Here is a 22,480-nt window from a genome sequence, read left to right on the forward strand (position 1 = left end):
TTACTAATAAGCAAGCATTATCTAAACTCAAAATGAGTGAGATAATAAATAATATAGAGACCAGCTGTTATAAAGGTTCAAAGACAACATCAGCTGTTCTCTAATAACTGAGCTTCTCCAACATGGAGGCCACAGTGTATGCTGTATTACTGCTGTACCCTTGGCCTTCAACTCTAAGAAAAATGTTTTTTACATTTAAAATCTGTTTATCTGACATTTACTTGTAGCTTGAGAAATAAAAAAAAGAAACATATTTGCTAGTCTGCCCTCTGAGCTCATTTGACAACATCTTTTTATGTGGATTCCAATAAGAGTTTTCTTTTTATCACCCATCAAAGTGACAACACTGTTTACTGGACCACATTAACCATCAAAGTTGCCCACCCTTCTCTTAAACATATAAACCTACTTTTATTGTTTCAGAACCATTCACGCTCTTACTCATGTTTTACTTTATTTGTTTTCCCACTGTGGGTTCTCTTGTTCATTTTTTGGTAAGTGTTGCATCATTTTTTTAAAAGCTCCTTGGGATTTCTTTGTTCCACCCAGACAATTTCTTCTTCAATTTATTTTTTCAGCCTTTTCTAGGATTTGTTTGTGTGTGAAAGTGCACTTAACTTAAACCCTTATAAACACAACAATAAATTATTAACTAAGACCTCACATATCGTCGCTGGTAGATAAGTGTCAAATGTCCATTTGTGCTTTCCATTCAATGCTCCATAATGAGCCGTATGACAGGAACAGTATGTCACTGAGCGTTTTTTACATCACCAATGGCACAATATTATTTTATGTCGATCTAGCAGTGAGATAGTACTCTGAACCTTTTTACTGTGTTAGAATGCAACTTTTTATAGCCAAGTTCTACAAAATCGGTCCTTAAAGCTACACTGTGTAAGAATTTCTTCCATCTAAGGGTGAAATTGTATATGACAACCAACTGAATATTACTTTCTAGGCCTTCCTCCTACGGTGGCCGAACCCGAAATTAGCTCTCTCCATCATTTACACGCAGCTATTCTAGCCACTCCAATATTAACTTTGGTCTTGTTGCATTGCCTGTCGCGTTGTCATTTTTATTCTCTTTTTCGCTTCCCTGGCGAGTAATCTCCGCCTGGCATTTGTCACGGTGCCAATAGGTGTAAGAGGGCGAAATGGCCCTCTTTGGCTAATGAGGCGCAACGAGGCTGCCGTCATTCGAGTGAGTCGCTCGTATGTATTCTGAATGATTCTGAATGTCAGATTCTACGCTTACGAGAATACTTTGATGAGTTGGTGGAAGTAATTACACATGAATGAGCACCTATTTGTGAACGAACAAAGTGGTTTTTGCTAAGAATCAACTCAAAAAATTACACAATGTAGGTTTAAATCATGCAAGTTACATGCAACAATTGGGCTAACTTGCTTTATTTTAGCATTTGAGGCAGAACTAGTGTACCCTGTACACCCCTGGAAAGGACATGAAGCCTAGTTTAGATCAACAGACAACATTTCCATACCATTTCAGAGTCAGCTGATGACCTTTACACCGATTAACTTCACTTAAACCCACCTTTTAGAAGAGCAAAACAGAGTGATGAGTTTAAACCCCAGAAGAGTAAACCAGGGCTTCCTGGTTTCACTATCTGGTTCCCACCACTTCCACTGTGTAGAACTGGGATGATACCAGTTAGAGGGATGGTGATGAGTGAGTGGAAGCTCTGGACTGAGTCATTTTGCATCTTAGACACTGAGTTGTGACAGCCACATTTAAGATGCCCCATTTCCCATGACCTGATGGAATATACCTCATAAATCTGTGTATCAACGTAGTTGAATAAGACAAAGAAAAAGAGCACCACCTACAGAAATATGGAGCTAAATCGGGGCCAAATGTTTTGTTCATTCGAAAAAAAATATATATAGTTGAAAAAATAAAGCTTGAAATTGAAAATTTAAGTTTTGGTCAAAACTTGGAAAAAATAAAACCATGTATTTGAACTAAAAATAAGTGTACCAATTTTTCTTTCAGTTTGAATAAAATATAGATTAAATTCTGGAATTATTTTGAATAAATTATAAATTTTCATTTTTCACTTTTATATTTGTTTTCAGTTCCACATTTCATGTTTTCAGATTCAAAACTTATTTTTTTACGGCTTCAAATCTTTTTTTTACGGCTTCAAATCTTTTTTTTTTTTCGGTTTCAGATCTGTTTTTCACTTTCAGATATTTTTTTTCGGTTTGAGACTTTTGGCCCTGATTTTGCGTGGGGGCGTGGCTTCAACTCAGAGGGGCGTGGCATTATGAGTGACAGCCTATCAAAGAAGGCAGAAGACTCCTCTGTCATGTTGACTTCAGGAAATGGTGTTACTGTGAGAACTATGACTGAATGCTTTCTATCCACTATATACATGTGATTTTTACTTAAACTGATGCCAGTGACAAAGTTCCATTTAAAAAAATGTTTTGGACAATAAATGGTACCAATTACACTATAAGAGCAATAAACTGTGCCAGATTGTGCAGTTCAGCAGGAACAATGACTTCTCCCACTTCCATGTATGACTTATAGCACCACAGTATTCACTGGCACCAGCCCACAGGTAGGACATGTGAAAGATATTAGCATTTTTGAATAGATACTTTGCGACGTTATCCCCTCAGTGGCATTTTTTTTGTGATTAACACATAAAAGGAAAATAGGTGGACAGCTGGACAAAGCTGGCAATCAAGCATCGCTAGCACTAAAGTTAGCATTAACTAACGTTAGCTTCACACTAGCTGGTGTTTTTTTACACTAATTTCAGTGTCCAGCTCAAGTTTTTTTTTACTTTAACGTGTATTGGTCTTTGTTAACCTCGATTTGTCAGAATGACCATAACTTGACACTGGCTGCAGTGAAGAAGGTCTCCTTTTATAGAGTAGACAAATATGACTTTACATTAATGCTCTGGCCTGATAAATTACGTTTTACACTATAACGTTACATGTAACAACAGCATGACAGTTATGCCTTACAAAATATGCCAAGTGGGCAAACTTTGAAGGCTTCTACCACAGCCTAACTTAAGTATCAGAATACACTAACTTGTCTTTTTGTATTTGTATGTCTTACTGTCTGTTTTCTGGACCGTGTGTGTCCGTAATAAAAGCTTTGATTGATTGATTAACAAAGCGGACCAGGACAAGTTATGTTGTTTAAACTAACCATGAAAAGGTAACACTAGCAATGTTAGTTATCTATAATGTTTTACATTTATAAGGCTGTACGGCTGCAGGCAGCCACTGTCGAGTTATGGTCATTCTGACAAACAGAGGTTAACAAAGACCACTACACGTTAAAGTCAAAAAACTTGAGCTGGACACTAAAATTGGTGTAAAAACACCAGCTAGTGTGAAGCTAACGTTAGTTAATGCTAACTTTTGTGCTAGCGATGCTTCATTTCCAGCTGTCCACCTATTTTCCCTTTATGTGTTAATGACAAAAAAAAAATGCCACTGCGGGATAATGTCCCAAAGTATCTATTCAAAAAGGCTAATATCTTTCACATGTCTTACCTGTGGGCTGCGCCAGCAGTTTGCCTTGGCGGAGCGGACGCTATGCTGACTGCCGAGTGAATACTGTGGTGCTACATTCAATGTCATACATGGAAGTGGGAGAAGTCATTGTTCCTGCCGAACTGCACAATCAGTTTATTGCTCTTATAGTGTAATTGATACCATGTGTTGTCCAATACAATTTTTTAAATGGAACTTTGTCACTTGCATCAGTTTATTAAGTAAACATCACATGTATATAGTGGATAGAAAGCATTCAGTCATAGTTCTCACAGTAACACCATTTCCTGAAGTCAACATGACAGAGGAGTCTTCTGCCTTCGTTGTTAGGCTGTCACTCATAATACCACGCCCCTCTGAGTTGAAGCCACGCCCCACACGCAAAATCAGGGCCAAAAGTCTGAAACCGAAAAAAAATTATCTGAAAGTGAAAAACAGATCTGAAAAAAAAAAAAGATTTGAAACGAAAAAAAAAAAAGATTTGAAGGCGAAAAAAAAAATAAGTTTTGAATCTGAAAACATGAAATGTGGAACTGAAAACAAATATTAAAGTGAAAAATGAAAATTTATAATTTATTCAAAATAATTCCAGAATTTAATCTATATTTTATTCAAACTGAAAGAAAAATTGGTACACTTATTTTAAGTTTGAATACATGGTTTTATTTTTTCCAAGTTTTGACCAAAACTTAAATTTTCAATTTCAAGCTTTATTTTTTCAACTATATATATTTTTTTCAAATGAACAAAACATTTGGCCCTGATTTAGCTCCATACAGAAACATCATCCACAGAAAATCCAAAGAAGAAGACATCAGAAGACCAATGATAGCCTCTGTATCCAAGATAGTGTGTAGATAGAAATACACAAGGGTCTTGGAGATTGCCACTGAGGGGCAACTAGTTGTTTCTTTCCCATGTTTCAATGTCACACCTCATCATTACCTAATTATCTAAAAGTTATAGTGAAAAACACCTTTGAGTTTTATGTAAGAGCCATGTTTCATGTTGATGGGTTCACATTGCGTCATTTTCCCTCAGTCTGTGTGTATAGTGTACAGTCTAATCACTTGATGGAAGTGAGGTTATGCAGTTCAAGGCCGCCTCTGGCAGTGTTTCCATCCAGGGACCTTTCATTATCCCGCCAGTGTACAAGTGTGAAATTCCTGTGGGATTCTAAGCGCCCATGGCCAGCTTTGACGACTCGCTTTTTTAATTAGCTGTTCTCTAACGAGTGGCGTCTCTCCCACAGATCAAAGTGGAAAACCAACAGGACTTCCAGGACATCACCAGCGTGGTGGCTCTGGCCAGGACCTACGCCACCACCGAGCCCTACGTCCAGTCCAAGTACGATATCCGCATCCAGAAGATTGGCAACAACTACAAGGCTTACATGTAAGAAGATCACACTGCCAGCATTGTACATTTGACCGTAGGGGCCAACAAGGTTAAAGAATGTAACTTTATGTAGGTTTCAATCAGTGGTCTGATACCATTACAGATATCTGCCTTATTTCAATGCATGTTTTGGTTTATTTACAAATATGTAAATATTGTTGTGATCTTTAGCAGATATCTGTTGAGTAAAATTTTAGAGCATTGCAGTGCAACTGATTAAGTATTATTTTAATAAATCGGAGTCATGAATTTTCAACATCTTCAGAAAGTCATCACAAATTCTGATCTTGGCATTAGATCACTTTAACCTACTTTGCATATGAGTGAGTGAAAACGACATAGTATAGAAAACGATGGGCAAAGTGACATTGACCTGACTTGTGCAGGTGTATTTGACAGCCATGAGGTAGTTTTTTATAACTTTAATCTAGAATACTAGCTAACTAGTAAAGTAGTTAGTAGTAAAGCAGGTATTACCTGCAGGAAAATCAGGCCGGTCTTAAAACAGTAGTAAGAGGTAATATGTAGCCATGGCTGATACTTGTGTATATATACTGAAAGAAAGTGAGAAATAAGATTGGCTATTATGTATTGTGTGTTCTTGTAAATTCTTCTCTGAAACGGTTACTTTAGACATTTGGATCCCATGGCACCCTGTGTCGGGCCAACACTGCCATGATGTTTGTTAATTTATATGTTTCACGGAACACTTTTGACAACGTTTTACCACATTGAAAAATGACATCAACTACATTTTGATGTAACCTTTTTTTAAACGTGTCAAAAATTGAAGAAACAAGTTTTGAAATGACTACATTAAAAGCCCTGGCGAATATGGCAGAAGGCCTCATCTGCTAGGAAAACATATTAGCTGCCACGATGCAATATTGCCGCAATAAACAAAAAAAAGAAAATCTGTCACCAATTGTCAACCTTTTTTCTTAGATTCTGAGAAGTCATGGTCCCATGCCTCCTTTAAACCCACACACCCATTCTGAAGCAAGATATCTTGTTCTATAGCAACAAAGACAATGAGTCAACACCCTCTTAACTTGCATGACTCTGTATCTAAACAATTACTTGACCAAAAGCAGAGGAAAAGAGTAGCCAAGCCTTATCTCATCTCGTTTTCCCCTGGCCTCACCATGAAAGCATGTCTTTAAATGGCTCTGACACAAACATAATGTAGGATGCGGATTGGCAATTCACATGAAAGCATGTCTTTAAATGGCTCTGACACAAACATAATGTAGGTGCGGATGGCAATTACCATCACTGATGAACTGACGATAGCTTCTCCCATGAGGTGTTCTGTTCAGCCACACAAGCAATAGCTGTGAGTGTGACTAAGTCTTGGTAGAGCGGTGGAGCTTTCTAACCGCAGGTGGGTGGATTCATTTCTCCATGTTTTTCTCTGATTTGCAGGAGAACATCCATCTCTGGAAACTGGAAGGCTAACACGGGCTCTGCTATGTTGGAACAGATCGCAATGACTGACAGGTGAGCTGACTCAGAGACACAGTGGAAAAATGATGACCTGTTTGGACAATGTACTACTTTTTGTATATTTTATACTTTCAAAGATGTCTGTGTTTTTGCTAAATCTCTTATATGTATATATCAATTCCACATAATGATGCAGCTTTTTTGAAATATTGTAGTTCAAGTTTACTTGTTAACTGTGAGCCCTGTAAAGTCCTACCTGCCCTTCATGAAATCTCCAGTGATTATGGGGTTTTTAGTTATTGGTTTATCAGTTATTGGGGTTACTGTGTTCCAGATATCAGCTGTGGGTGGACTCCTGCGCTGAGATGTTTGGTGGCCTAGACATCTGTGCAGTGAAGGCCGTCCATGGAAAAGACGGCAACGACTATATCATCGAGGTCAGTTTGTATTCGGAATAACCCCCAACTTCAGTCTGAGATTGGAAAATGAAAGACTGTTTCAAGAAAAAAAAGGCTGAATCTTGCTATCAGGAAGATACACCTTATATTTTAGTTTCAGTGTATTTTGAAACAAACACTAAAGTATATTTAGTAGATTCATTTGATATTCATCAAATGTTCAGATTTTTACAAAGGGCGTGTTAAACGATGAGTTAAAGGTGGGTGGACAGACGGACACCATGTCCCATTCCAAACATTTCCAACGTTCTTGGCAAGTTACCAGCGCTCGGCCTACACCAGTTATCTGTGTAGTACCATAGCATGTTAAAACGCCAATCCAGTGTAAACATTAGCTTGGATTCAATCTCCTTTCCTGATACTATTTTCATATCATGGTAAAAGTCCACAGGGAAGGGTGTAGCCAGACTTGATGGCACATGATCACCAAGCCTTGAAAGAAGGATTAGTCTGTAGACCAAACACAGGCAGTAAAATGAAAACATCACAAGTCACAGTGTTTGACTCACTACCAAGACAGCCTTTTTTTTTCTAAGTCCACTGGTAAAGTTTGGCATTCTACGTGCAGTTTCCAGTTTGTGGACAAATTAAATGACTGTGGCATGACCTGACACAGACCATTTGGTGAGTAGTAACTTCAAGTTTGGGGTTTAATTCCCCAATGGGTTGAACATGGCAATAACACTGCCTGGGTTAGGATTCATATCCCACTGAGGCCACACTATGCTGGAAATGCATTCAAGGGTCAGTAACATCACATCATGTAACATGTTAAAGCTGCTCTTACCGATATTTTTATATTAACCACTGATCAACTGACTGTGTGTAATGTAAATAGTCACTCACAGTAACTAGAAGGGCAGACCTCCGCCAAGGCATGAAAATCAGACCAGTAGTTTTTCCATAATCTTGCTGAATGACAAACAAACAGACAAACAAGCTTCTTGGCAGAGGAGAATTATCACCAACTCTGCAGTTCCCTTCAGGTCTATGTTTTAGCATCTTCTTTTTTTTTAAGATTATTTTTTCAGCATTTTAGGCCTTTATTGGACAGGACAGTTAAGGCATAAAGGTGGGGAGAGAGAGGGGGAAATGACATGCAGCAAAAGACCACAGGTCGGAATTGAACCCGCGTCTGCTGTGGCGAGGACTGAGTAGTCTAGTAGGCTAATAGTAGTGTGACTGCTGACCAAACCAACCTTAAAAAATAACAACATCCACTCCTACAGGACTGTGGGGGTACCTCAGACCAAAACGCTTGGGAGTTGAGAGTTTAGTAAGGGTCATGTCTTGCTTTCTATTAATTACATCTCAGTCTGCTATCAGTTGTCACTTTCTCTACTGGCACATTAAAAATCAGTAATCCTGTTGTATGAGGGCTGTTGCAAAATAGAAAATCAGTTGCTGAAGTGGAGGTAGACGAGGCTGGTTAGGAGAACAGTAGAGAGGGTAATCATAACATTGCCTTTGAATGTCCTTGCACAGCAGTGACTGGTGATGTACTATGTAAAAGGATGATATGTTGGGGGAATTTTCCTTTGATTATTATACCCCAGATGAGAAGAGAAATAGTTATATCATCTGTAATCAGTTTTGTTTTAAAGCGGTCTCCTATGTCTTCAAATCTGAGGAAACAGGGACGTCTGATGTGCCCATATTTAGCTTGAGACCATGACATCACACTTCTCTCTATCTATACACTGGGTGAGGTCAGCAGTGAGAAAATAAGCCTCTTTTTTAAAAACTCAATCTCAGGAAATATCTACCATCTCCCTAGAGATGTGTTTCTTAGAGCCGGACTGTTTGGACAGAGAAACTGGTGACACAGTGTAGTAACAATGTTCTCTGATGAGCGATACTTCCTCCTCCTCGTCTGCTCTATCTAGCTGTCTCTTTCGCTCTAACCCTTCAGCATGATGGTATTTAATTAACCGCGACAGGGACGAGCTGCCGGTCCATCACAGTGGGAATCTGTGTTTTGTTCCAGACAAAGACATCAGCCATGACACCTCTCCCTAATGAGAAGTAATGAGCTGCTCCGAGGCACTTCATTAACAGTTTACTGCTGATGGTATTAGCATGAAGCAAACTCCAGCTTTGTGTTGATTCACTGAAAACGTGTCCAGGCAATAGAGAAGGCTGTGACAAGACATGATATCCCACAACATCATGACACAGCAAAGTACTTAATGTCAGATGACATGACACTATACAACACGACAATATGACATGTAACATGACAATAGAAAATCAACTCGACAGATGCAACACAGCATAACAGTGACATTACATGATGCAACATAATAATGGAACTCAGTTGATTGGTAATCACTTTGGGGAGTCCTTCACTTTCCATATAGAGCTATCATCAGGTCAAGATTTACATTTGTCCATTACTTCCAACACTTGTATTAGCCTAACTTCAAAATTAAAGTCCTTCCCATCAGCCTCAGCTGCTTTATGTTTAGTGCTGATTAGCAAAAGTTAGCATGCTAACACCCTAAACTAAGACAGTGAACATGGTAAACATTATGTCTGCTAAACATCAACACGTTGGCTATGTGAGTGTGAGCATGTTAGCATGCTAACACACTAAACTAAGACAGTGAACATGGTAAATATTATGTCTACTAAACATTAGTCTGGATCAACAGAAGTACATTTCCAGGATAAAGCATGACATCCGGTGTGTTGCTCATGCACCGGATGCCCTCACCTTCCGCACTCTGTGTGTGTTGCCGTTCTCAAAATCCCTTCGCTTCGGGAAACAACAACAAATTTCGAGCTAGCAAGCCACACATTGGAAATGGCTAGTTTTAAGGAAATTTGGGTCGCGCAACAAGGCAGGCCTGGTTGGTTCTTTCAGGGAATGATTGTAAAGATTTACAAAGAATATGTTTACACCATTTACTCTCTAACTGGGACGTTGTGGAACCGATTGGCGGGGATTGCTGTGGAAGACGTACTCACGGCGATACACTGGTAAGAGAAAATTGATGAACAATGGTTAAAGTTACTCAGGCTACCGAAGAATACCATAATTCCTCCGTTCAATTAGACCTTAGCGACACACCCCAAGCTTCCATCCTCCAGTCTCTCTCACTGCTGGCTGTTCCAATTTAACGGGAGAGAGGAGCAAGAGGGGTTAGGATCATCTTCAGCCAGAGAGGACATTATTTCTTCAGCTGGGAGGTGTGCTAACTAACAGGGCTTGCAGCAGGTGAATTGGTCGTGCTATTAACGTCATCGCTACACAATTTCTCAGTAAAACCAAAATTAATTAAACTGCCTTGTTTTCTTTTTGCCATGGCTATATGATGCTTACTGCTGAATGTATTTCAAGGACTTTGCGCGCCAATTAATGGCCTACAATGTTTATATTTTTTCTGCGAATCTTTGAGTTAACATGTACTAAACATGAGTTGAATTTGCACCACAGCGCCGCCACGCCTTGATGCTCATGACAAGAATAGCATGTATAGTTATCTTTATTGAAGTGAATTAGGTTTAAATCGCCATCATGCATGAATGAATATTTTTGCAATTTTATACATAATAATCCACGATCACATTACACAAAACTGAAATTGCACGTCAAAATGACACATTGTCAATATTTTTAGAGACCCCCCGAAATTTCATAAATCACGTTTTCAGGGGATCCCATGTCTTATTAAGGGGAGCCTAGCTCCCGCTAGCTCCCCCGTAGTTCGCACCCTGTATTTAAGTACATTTTGCCGCTAATGCTTTTGTACTTTATGAATTATAAATGCAGGACTTTTATTAATAGAGTATTTTTATACTGCAGTATTGCTACTTTTATTGAAGTAAAAGATCTCAATACTCTTTTTTTTTTTTTTTTTTAACCACTGGTATCATATTATATCATAATTTGGTCTGTGATATGACACGGCAGGATGTCACATTATATTACAGCACAGCCTAGCATGATGTCACATTTTTTGGCATGTATTTGCCACATGATATGAACAGAAAGTGACAACATGGAAAAGGCATTTTTAATTTTGTGACATGACATGATTTGACTCAAAACCATGACATGATTTTACTTGATGAAAATCGTGACATACCCGAGCTAGTGTATTTGAATGATACAGACAGATGGAGAGGATATATACAGTAAATAGAGTTTAAGGATACACAGCATACTCAATAGGATAAAATTAGATAAACTATCTGTTACACTTTACTTGAAGGTATCTACATGAGAGTGACATGACACTGTCATGAACGTGTCATAAACATTATAAACACGTGATAAACGTTTATGACATAACGCTTCTTAAGTGTTATTCTGTTTTTGTCATGACAAAAAAACTCTTGTCACGTTAGGATTAGGGTTAGAGTTAGGGTTAGGGTTCATGTGTCATGACTGTGTCATGTCATTCTTATGTAGATACCTTCAAGTAAAGTGTTACCAAATTATCTAACTGGCTTTTTTATCTTGAACTTTTTTTTTTTTTAAACTTGAATGAATCATAAAAATGATTAAGCAAGAGGAAGGAATACAAACGTTGATATCTTAAAGCTAAAATTGTTTTCCCAGGAAAACTTCACCCTGTGCCCATCCCTGTACTGCGACTGCACCACAATTTTGAATGAGCACATTTCACATGTTGTGAACTTTCCCATGCAGCAGGGTACATTGTCCAGACAGAACACTGTGCAGCTCAATAAAAGTGCAGAAAAACACCTCTGTGTTCCAGTGCTGAAAAGGCCAGTGGCAGCTCCAGTCTTCTGCTAGATGACTCTGTATCCTAATAAATCAGCAGGGTGGATCCCAGCGCTGCTTGCCACCATACGCCGTTTGAAGTGGGGCCTGGCGGTCGCTTGCCAGGCCTCTGTTCAGTCCCCTGTGGTAATGACTCAACTGGCCAAAACACCATGCCACGCCCCACCTCACCGCCAAATTCTAGCCAAAAAGCTGGGTACACGCAGAAAAGGAAGGGCTTTAAAGGCTTCTCTGGTACGGGTAGTAAATGATCACATCTCAAACTACTCTGAAAAACAAAGGGTAAAAGTAAGAAACCCTGGCACATAAAAACAGTTTAGATTTTAAATGTTATTTCAATACTCTGGATTCCCCGGATTCATTACATTCAGGCATGCATAAAACAACCCGGGCCCATTAAAGATTTTCATTTTACTTTGTGGTGTTTCCCCATGAAATGTTGATGTTGGGAGAGAATTCAACATCAGGAAGGGCTTTTAACTAAAGGGACCTGAATGAGACATGGTCCAGGATGGTTTGGCTGGGTCTTACCAAAATCTGTCGTGTTTTATTGGATGGAAATTTAATATACTCTGCAGAGTATATAAAAAAACTTGCACCTTCACATACTGTAGCAAAAAGAGTTGGGTTTTCATACGGTGGATGTATCAGTAGCTGGTGGAACAATATCTTTTAATCTGACCTTTAATGGTCCATATTGTTAAAAGTGAGATTGTCATGTCATTTTCATTATAAAGCAGGCCAATGTGCCAAATAAATGCTGTCAAAGTATCAAAACGCTCAATCTGCAGAGAAATGCACACAATCTGTATTCAGAAACTGTGCCTTTAAATGAGTCAGGACTTATAGGACCGTATGGTTGTGATATCACAACTATACTATATTTAGGTAGAAAGTGACGCTACAGTGCCATTACAGTCATTCCCCAGCTGCAATGGCACTGCAGAGACTCTGAGAGCGCAGATGTAGAAGACCAGGAAAAGCTGACCAATGAAAGCAGACTGAGTTTTTTTCGAGAGGGTGACTTAAAGAGACAGGCGCCAAACGGTGAGACAGTATGCGAAAAATAATGTGTTATATAGTGGTTTTTGAACATCAAAGCATATAAACGCCAAAATACATACATATATATGGGACCTTTAAGTGGTTCTATAATTTGATTATTCATATATACATCCTCTTAGTTACTGTTGCTATGCCTTTTAAGCTTTTCATTCTCACATGGCACGTATGCATTGGACAAGGATACACAGCATACTCAATAAGATAAACTCCGATAAATTAGTCATGGTTATTTTAAACTTTTTTTTTAAAAACTTGAATGAATCATTTAATTATTAAGCAAGAAGGGGTGTAACGCTAGCAACTCCCTGGCTCTGCAAAGTCTTTGTGTCTACTAGCATCAAAGGTCACACAATTTCAATCTAACGAAACACCAAACCACATGATTTGTGTGTTTTTATATTTCCAAACCTAGCTTGCCTGGAATTGCTCTTGAGGCATTAATTAAGTATTTTGAATTGAATGTCGATGTTACGCATAAAAACAACCTCAACCAGAGAAAAGGGGAAGCCCTCTCTAGTGAAATGAGCTGAGCTGGTGCAGTGTTTGTTTGTAATTGGATCCCTGCACGTTCATCACATGGTTGGACTGTGCTTGGCGCACACTGTGTACATGAGGATCAGCACATGAATGCGTGCCCATCGCTATGTTTACAGCCTGTGGCCGGGGCGCGGTGCAGCAGCCTCCTCTACCACAGCGGGCATCTGCATCCAAGCCAGCAGACACTCTGCTCCTGTTTGTTTTGGTCTTCAGGGAGGAGGACTGCGGGTCTCTGAGCCCCATGTGCTCTGTGGTTCTGCAGTACACGTGTACGTGCATGTGAGCTCAAGTGGTGGGAAATAAAAAAAACAAATCTTAGGTTAATCGTTTGTGTATGCCAATTGATGTGGTAGAGTATGTGCCAAGTCATACCCGGAGCAACATAATATTTATAGATGGAGTCACTTTTTATATGCTGCTCGCTGGGAATTCTAATTTTGGGTCCCTTTTGCCTATCACAGTGTGGCACAGAGAAATCACAGTTAGTTGGAAAGTTGAGATTGAGGCATTCAAATGAATACGTATTCAGTTAATCTACTGCCTAAACCGAGGTCTCAACATGTTAGTCTTCCCAAGACCTTGAAAATGATGCTATACAATCCTCTCAAGCTGCACACAAACTATTACTGTTTCTCTTTTTACTTCGGTTTATGTGATTTATTATCAGAGAGGGCTGGGCTGCTGATGGCCTTTTAAAAGAAAAAAAAAAAACATCAGAGAGAAATTTGATCCCATCCTGCCCTGTCAATTTTGTGTCCCATCTTCAGGGTCTCAACCCCCTGATTAAAAACTCCTTAACTACCCTGCAGTGGTTGGAGGATGTAGCAGGACAAATCCAAGACAAGGGGCTTCCTGATAAGTGCGAGTGCATGGGAACTACCAGAAAAGTCAGTGTCAGGCTCAGTGCATCCGGCAATAAATTTATATTAAAGGCCAGCAGAGTGTTTTATAGCTTATATCGTCTGAACAGTGGCAAACTACTGTGGGGAACATTGTTGTTCATGTGATCTCTGTAAAATGACTCATCATTGCTGGCAAAGAACCACAGAGTCCATTTACCACTGACACCATTTGGGGCCTGAACACGTCTCCTGAAAAGAGATCTAATTCTGCCATCTAGTGGAGAAGTTATAACGTTCCAGTTCTTTGGTGTTTCTGCTGAAACCAACCAGGACCCTGATTGGGCATTTTTCTGTCTCTGCAGGTGATGGACAGCTCCATGCCTCTGATTGGTGAGCACGTTGAGGAAGATAGACAGCTGATCACAGAGCTGGTTATCAACAAGATGGCCCAGGTGCTGCTGGGAGTTTCCACACCTCAGACTTCCTCTGTCAAGGTACATCAGTACGTTTATATCTGATCACCTTTACGTACAAAGGTAAGTCAGAATACCCTACCTTTACATAAGACCCCCCTTTCCCGACCCCCTCTGCCCACTAATGGTATTTGTGCCGTCCCTAATTCCAGTTTAACTTCGACAGGTATTGACATTGGAAATATGTCTTCTGTGAGGACATGTCCTCAGTATTGTTTTTTTTTTGTATTTTCAGTATTGTTTTAGCAACCTGGGGTTAGTTACTATTTAAAAAGTACGTACTGTAATTCCAGTACAGTACAGAAGTGAAGTATATTTCAAAGTGACTACTTTTAGGCCAACATAATAATATTTTACATGTGTATGGACTTTGAAGTAGCATTTAGACATTTATGTTGCGAAATAAAACAGAAATTATCATTTTTTTCAATATAATCGGAACAGCTAAACCAATTAAATCAAATGTGAAAGAAAGAGCTCTGTATACAGTAACTGCTATTATTACTACTTCTGCTAATGTTCCTGCTGATATTACTTTACCTTGACTATTCCTTCTAATGCTCTAATTGAATACTCACACTACCATCTCACAGATTTTATGCAATAATATATAACTTTTAAAGGTACGACTAGTGTAGAGCCTTATCTTAAAGCAGAATTTAAAGACCCCAAAGATGTCTGAGTGCGCAGTTCCATTCTGGCTACATTACCATTAGCTAGTACATGCATAAACATTTAAACTCTCATCCACTGTGCTGATATCCCTGTATCATTCTTCATCCACAGACCACACAGCCCAGACGAGGTAGGAGACACTTTTGTTGCATTTGTTCATTACTGCAACAGAGCACTGGCTGCAACAGTGTTAACGCTAAAGTAAAACAACTCATCTTCATGCAATGTATGTGTGTATCTGCTGCAGGGGGACACCGCTCTGCTTCCGCCTCTCCATCTCAGTCGGCCCAGGGTTCACCTCAGCGAGCCCGATCAGCCAGCACCTCACCCAGCCAGGCCTTCCAGCCCGGGCCCATCCCTGCCACCTCCGGGCCTGGAGCTCCGAAACAGTCTCCACAGCTGAAGTACGTCCACACTGGGGTCCTGCTAACAGCACACCAATAGAGAGGCAAAGTCCCTCCCCTTCCAGTGGACCTCACGGGACCTTAATTTGGAGAAAAAAATATGTAGTGAATGGGAGAGACTAATAATTTGTTGATCCCGTTGGAATTTAGCCATGAATTACAAATATGATGTTCGTCGATTAAAGCGATCGTTTTGCAAGTGAAGAAGGTCACAGTTTGTACGAGTACCACTCAGTTTTGTGTGAAACCGCTCGGTGGACTACATATCTCGTCTCCCACGAAATACGTCGCCTTGCTTGATGTTCGGCTTGGCCGCTAGCTAGCTAGCCAAGCTATGTTCCACCACACGTGACGTTATCTTGCGTGATGTGTTTTATCCAGCAAAGTTTTATCAGCCGGGAAGCGAAAGAACGAGCAAGATCCAGTACGAAACAAACCGACGCCGTAGCTTCAGCGAGATGTCACCCATGCAACTTTGAAGTGTGTAGTCTTTCTAATTATGTCTTTTCACAGTGTAATACTTCAACAGTTTTACGACAGACTGAGATTTTCTTGACTTGGAAAATTATCTTTTAAACTGATGACCATCATATGTGTAATCCATGGCTTAATTCAAATGGGTTCAAGAAAGAATTAGCCTCTCCCCATTTACTACCGTTAATACTTTTTTTTTTCCAATTAAATGTCCCATGATGGTCAACCGGGAAGGGGAGGGACTTCGCCTCTCTGTATCATCCATGACACCATCAGCATAAGATTAATGAGCCTATTTAGTATTTAAGTATTAAGTGTTTACTTTTGTCCACGACTGTTCTCTTTACTGCGCAGCAAATCCCAGTCTCTGACCAACACCTTCACGGAGACGTTACGAGGAAGCCTGACCGACGATGAGGCCAAAGCTGAAACCATCCGCAGCCTCCGACAGTCCTTCGCAAGCCTCTTCTCCGACTAAAAGCCTCTCCAGAAGCTTCCTCGTTCTGTTAGTTGTCAGGTTTGAAAAAAAAAACAAAAAAATCAACCCTGACTGGTTCATCTGTTGTGGGAGTGTCCCTCCACCTCAGAGCCTCAGCTTCCTGTTCCTTCTCTTTCCTTCTCACTGTTTGTGAAGTTTAACACACGGTGCAACCCGCTGTCCTCAGATCAATGATACATCTATCACTAGAAAGGCCAGTAGATATTGGGGTTCTAACATAAAGGCCAGTGTGTTGACTGAAGATGTCAAACTTTAAAAGCTGACATATTTGCATTGGTCTTCCTTACAGGAGATGTTAAAGAGATGTAGGATGTCAGTGCAGTGCAGTCAGCTGATGGCCTTTCTAGTGGTAAGTAATAACAGTAAATAATCATACTCGTAGCTCATAATGCTTGGTATATAGTTGTAATTCTGCATTCTGTTTGTCCAACCAGTGAAACTGTTCATTATTGGGTCGTGTCTTATACATATATACACGTATACATTTAATTATAACATTGATCGCAGCTTCCAAACCGTTCGCAGATGTCTGCCGCAATATTCTTATCTGAAACTGTTCCGGTTAACTCATGAGAAATGTACTGAATCCTCACGGTTCACCAGCGATTTTAAGCATCTTGCCAGCAGCCACATTTCTCAGACATCCATGTGCTGTAGACACATATTGGCTTACGTAGTGACTCCTCCCCCCCCTTGCACTGGGTGAAGAAAACAATTGCACAGCTATAACCAACCTTTGAGCGTGTGATTTCACAAGGTGCAAATGCTCTACTGGCATACAGCCATCGTCTTCCATCATAGCCCAGATCTTCCCCTGCAGTTCTTCTTTTTCCTAATGTTTTGTGCTTTGTAAAATGGAACTACAGTGTATTTTCTGTGGGGGATTTGTACCATACAGTACTACTGCTGTGTGTTTAAAGGCGAACAGTGAGGATGTTCTATTTGAGACTTAAATTGAGACTGAAAAAGATTTAGTTGTGTAACATCACATCTTATATCTTTATTCTCCTTTATTCCCGACAACCAAGGGTCATTTATCATCATCTTTTTTTGTGTGTTTGGTCAAATAGTGTGTATACAACATCTGCAGTGGTAGCAGCCAAAGCAGACACTTTTTTTCCAACCTGCTTTGGAACTGCATGTGAATGTTTTAGTGTATGTCATACATAGATCCGATTGGTATTTTCTAACAGAAAACCAACACAAGCTCATGATTTTAACTATTCTATAAAGACAGCAAAAATCATGGTAAGGCTTTATTTTATGGGTGCTGCAATGTTGTAATGATTTCCTAGGAAGCGTCCTAGAAAGGACAACATAATTTGGTGCAAATTATAGCAAAATATAGACTACGTTTTCCTTATGGCATAGGTATCGAGAACCAGGAATGTTGTAACTGCTCTAAAGATGGAGTGTGCGTACATTATATTGGAGCTTTGAAAGACATTTTTTGCCATTGTGATTCAGATTTAATGACTAAAATTAGCACAAAATTACGTCTTTTCAGGAAATGTGAATGTTCCTCTAATCCAAGGAATTGACATTGACATTGGACATTGGATTGTTAGTACATTTGGCTTTCACAATCACAATGTAATGTGTCAAATGTTCTTTTTGCAGGAAATGGTCTTGTAGATTGCTCTAGATTTATCTGTGCTACAAACGGAATAAGCCTCGATTGGTTAATCATTTAGAAGGACCTGGACAAAAAAGAAAATTATAATCCATATTTCCTCTTATTTTTTGTCTAAATACCACAAACAGAAATACAATACCAATTGAATATCTTTGAGCTGTGTGCATTCATTTAAATGGACCTGTGATTCCAGAGTTTTTATTGTTCTTTTCATAATCATAATAATGATAATAAAAATAATAATAATAATAATGGTAATAATAGTAATAATAGTAATAATAATAATAAACCCCATTTTAAGGTCAACTTTATTTAAATGCATGAAGCTGTATAAAATGTATAGTGATGTGTGTGGGTGTGTATGTGTGAGTAATTCAAGTTGTAAATTTGCCATTATGATTAATAATGATACTACCACAAAAGTAACTGCCCATTTTTGCAATAATTCTGTTGATAATAATTTTTCCGCTGTGTTGATTTGAAATTATGAAGCTTGACACTTTAAGAGAAGCTGCAATTTGTGACCAAGCTGCAATTTGGTGCTTTGCCGGTCTCACTGGCAGAATCATGAGAAGCTAACATTGTTTGGTCATTGGGCTAAAAATGCTCAAAATGTGTTTGACAAAAGACACACTACAGTGCTCATTATCAGCAATCGTACAAAGCAATGATAGGGATAGTAGTTTTAAGTCTACAAACAGTTGCTCTGGAGGGAAAATAATCTGATTGTTTGCATTTTTCATCAGTGGGAGGAGCCACAGAACCACAGTTTTGTATGCTATGTTCACACTATCAAGCGTCAAAAGCAACAAAACTGCCAAGCGTTGCCAGCTCCATTGTCGCTGAGTCATCGTTGAAGTGTTGCTCAAGCGCTCGTTTCGTTTCGCATTTCGCCGCCCTATTGCATCCCCCGTGTGCACCGCAATACACAGAAAGCTAGCATAGCGTCAGCTAACTAAGCTAAATAACGCAGTACTACAGCTAGCCATGTGCATTTAAAAAAGAAACATATGATTGGTGGACGCTTCACCACGTCAAAAAGTTGACAGCTCAACTTTGATTTGCAGCTCGTCACGCGAGTGTCGGGGCGTCAGTTTGTAGCTTCAGCGGCTTCCTCTGAAAATGACTAACGGTACAGATCCATTTGTCCGTGCAACGCCTCTGTCGCGCTCCACTCTATTCCTATGGGTGACGTCAAGCGACTTCAACGTGCTTTTGAGAAAATGTTGCACGTCAAAAAGCTGGCCGATGCCCAGCTTTATGCAAATGAATCCGTTGAACGCGACGCGACTATCCAATAGAAGTAGAGCACAGAGGAGACGGTGAGAAGGTGGGATCCTTTTTCTGCTAGATGTTTCAAAAATGCTGTAAATTGAGGAACGCCCATCAACGTACAAATGAGGGGAGGCTTCGCGACACCACGCGTCAGTCGTGTCGCAAAAGTGGATCTGTACCGTAAGACGTAGCTGTTGTGTTGTTGCTCGTAGTGTGAACACAGCATTTGAGTAGTTAATTGACCGTTTGCTAAGCCCCGCCCTCCTACTGTCAAGCTTTCATTTCTTAAATATGCTTTTTACAACGATAATGGTGACAGTTTTTTTCTTCTTTTTTTTTTACATTTTTGTAAGAGTGGATCCTTAAGTAGAAAGAAGCTTTTCATTGCAACACATTCTCACACCTAAACAACAGATGGGTCGATTGCCAATAACTCCGAACATGACATATATGAACGTTGTTTTTATTATTTTTTATATACGTAACTTGCAACCCCACAGAATAATGTCATATGAAATGCTCCTTATCACTGGAAGTAACACAGGCTTAGGTTAACCGGCAGTAAGCTAGTTAGCCAGACATGCTAACGTTAGCTGCTTACCTTGGAGCAGATAAACACACTGTTTAATCCATTCCTTGCTTTATTGCTCGTGTATTTTGGTTTTTGGAAAGGCTTGAACAGTTGCTATAAGCTATGATCGGACAAATGCTGTTAATGGGAGGGGTTTAGTGAATGGTCAATTAGCATGCTCACCTGTGCTAGTAACATTTTCCTTTATTGCCATTTAAGTTTTACTTATTCGTGTGGCTATAAAAATCAGCTGGAGTGCTGTCCTACTCTCTTTATATATTTAAGTTTTTTCACACCTCCGAATATTGTTTGTAAAAGCAAGATTCTGATCTGCAGTCAGCTTTATCTCTAAGTGTAGAGCACTTTTGCAAGCGTTTCCTCATCTTTGGCACTGTGTCAAAATGGACCAAATTAGCATTTCATTGTGAGACCCCTTGAAGGTTTGAATCATATTGTTTTTTCTTTATTGTAAAGATGCCTACCACTTAGTATGTAATACTGCAGTGTGATAAGCCATAACCAATCCATGAGGATTTACTATCCCTTAAATGCCATGCAATAATGGCTGTGACGTCACTGAGAAACTGATATATTAACTTAAATCACTGTGTCCATTCACTTGTAGAGACATTGGGGTGCCTGTCCTGCCCTACAGAGGCAGTAACTGTTTTTGATTTTGAGTTCAAACCAAGTGAAATGATACCATACAGTTTAATGATGTGCTACTAGTACTTCTGTCAGGATGAAAGATCAACTTCGATGTCACTTTTCTCATGCTGAAATTTGGGTTTTTAATTTGACTCATTTCAATTTCAATTCAAACTGAGCTGCAAAGTTGGCTAGTAACTACCTCAAGTTCAGCAGTGCTCTGCATAAACTGACAATAGAGTGGTAGTACTGGAAAAGATTTTGTGAAATGAGCAAACCATATTAGTGCAAGGAAGGGGATTGGAAATTGCCCCGTCAGCCGGAAGGGATTAGTTTGACACATGGACTGTAGAAAAACAACAATGTAGTGTCTGTGACATCAACTTGAGGAGGATCAGATACCAGAATGACTGCAACATCCAAACATAGGCAGCAGGATGGAGGTCTTCCATGTAACGGCTAGCACAGTATAAAAGCTATTCAATCACTCCCCAAACATACTCTGTGTTAAGTTTCAATATCCTATTAGTGGACCTATGGTTTAATAGAATGCATATAACTACTAAGACCTTAATTATTAACTTTGTGCTTCTAGAGAGAATATGGCAGTCTATCCATTGTTGTTATAGATGGATTTCCAACTGACCAAAGGAGGCAACTGCAGCAAAGGCCAGATTGTCAATAGCCAGATGTTAGATTATCTTAATTTACCACCAATAAAGGTTTGCTAGATAGGCTTTTCATTTATGTATTCAGTTTTTCAGAAAAAAAGTTTGTATCCTCTTGTGTAATACACAGATAGGGGGGCCAATTGGGGCCCACATCTGATTTGTTCCCACCAGCAGGTTTATCTGGCCCTGGTACCCATTTTTGGTTTCTTTCATTTTTGTTGCCTGCATGAAGTGGGCTTTTAAAGGAACACGTAAAAAAGGAGTTCTCCCGTCAAAGAAGAAAATAAAGCATAAAGAGAGATCCCTTTTAAGATATTTTACTTGACTGACAGCTGCCTCAGCCAATCACAGCCTCAGCCCCACTCCGGCTTCCTCACTGAAAACTCCTTCCAATTCCTAAATGTATCTTTAAACACCTGGTGTAGATGTCACAGATGCGGCGTCCATGTTCTTTAACAGTGCGTGCAGAGTTAGTACTCATTTCACAAAGTTTTGCAAGACACAGTTGCATCTCTTCACCCCATCTTTTCTTTTACTTTCCGTTTAAACACGACTGTGTTTCATTTGGCGAAAAGGCAACTCAGCTATGTTTAACATTTTGTTTTCTTTCAGACGTGACATGTTTGAGTCACGGGCTCAACTTTAGGTGTGTTGAACTGATGCATAACGCAGAGTTGAATATGCAGCAACAGAGACTTGCCATTAACTACAGCTAAGCTAACCGCAAGGAAAACCAAGTCCACTTTAAATGTGACCTTTGTAATTGAGAGATATAATGTCATTGCACGGGTTTATTTGCCCATCTTTTCAGTCCACTGTGTCCCTTCCTCTTTGCTGAATGGTGGATGGTATTGTATGGTATTTTAAGTGTATTAACGTTCTGTATATCGGTGTAAATGTGGCATGGAAACCAACCCCTCTCGTGTGCCTCAGGTGTGTAAATTTGGTCGTTACGTGATCTCAATGTCTGGCTGCTTATTTGTGAGACATGCGACGCATCTCATGTGTTTCTGTAATTTATTTGTACTAACATGATTTGGTTTTCTGTATTTTTGTTCTTTGGTCTGAAAAGCAAGATTTCTGTTATTAAAGGTACCACTTTTATTATA

At 39.5% G+C, this 22,480-nt stretch overlaps 1 protein-coding gene across 3 annotated transcripts in view; it reads left to right on the top strand.

Moving 5' to 3' along the window:
* syn3 (synapsin III) overlaps nucleotides 1-22,480 on the top strand; it is a 136,144-nt gene extending 113,664 nt beyond the window's left edge. For 2 of the 3 annotated variants that reach the window (XM_028570194.1, XM_028570197.1), the window contains 7 exons: nucleotides 4,799-4,941; nucleotides 6,370-6,444; nucleotides 6,725-6,827; nucleotides 14,408-14,539; nucleotides 15,305-15,323; nucleotides 15,441-15,597; nucleotides 16,426-22,480. In XM_028570194.1, the coding sequence (XP_028425995.1) occupies nucleotides 4,799-4,941; nucleotides 6,370-6,444; nucleotides 6,725-6,827; nucleotides 14,408-14,539; nucleotides 15,305-15,323; nucleotides 15,441-15,597; nucleotides 16,426-16,549 (753 nt within the window). In that variant the 3' untranslated portion in view covers nucleotides 16,550-22,480. The remainder of the gene's footprint in view (nucleotides 1-4,798; nucleotides 4,942-6,369; nucleotides 6,445-6,724; nucleotides 6,828-14,407; nucleotides 14,540-15,304; nucleotides 15,324-15,440; nucleotides 15,598-16,425) is intronic. The other variant, XM_028570195.1, reaches the window with a different exon arrangement.

The sequence above is a fragment of the Perca flavescens genome, chromosome 23 (assembly GCF_004354835.1).
Source record: "Perca flavescens isolate YP-PL-M2 chromosome 23, PFLA_1.0, whole genome shotgun sequence".
Lineage (NCBI taxonomy): Eukaryota > Metazoa > Chordata > Actinopteri > Perciformes > Percidae > Perca > Perca flavescens.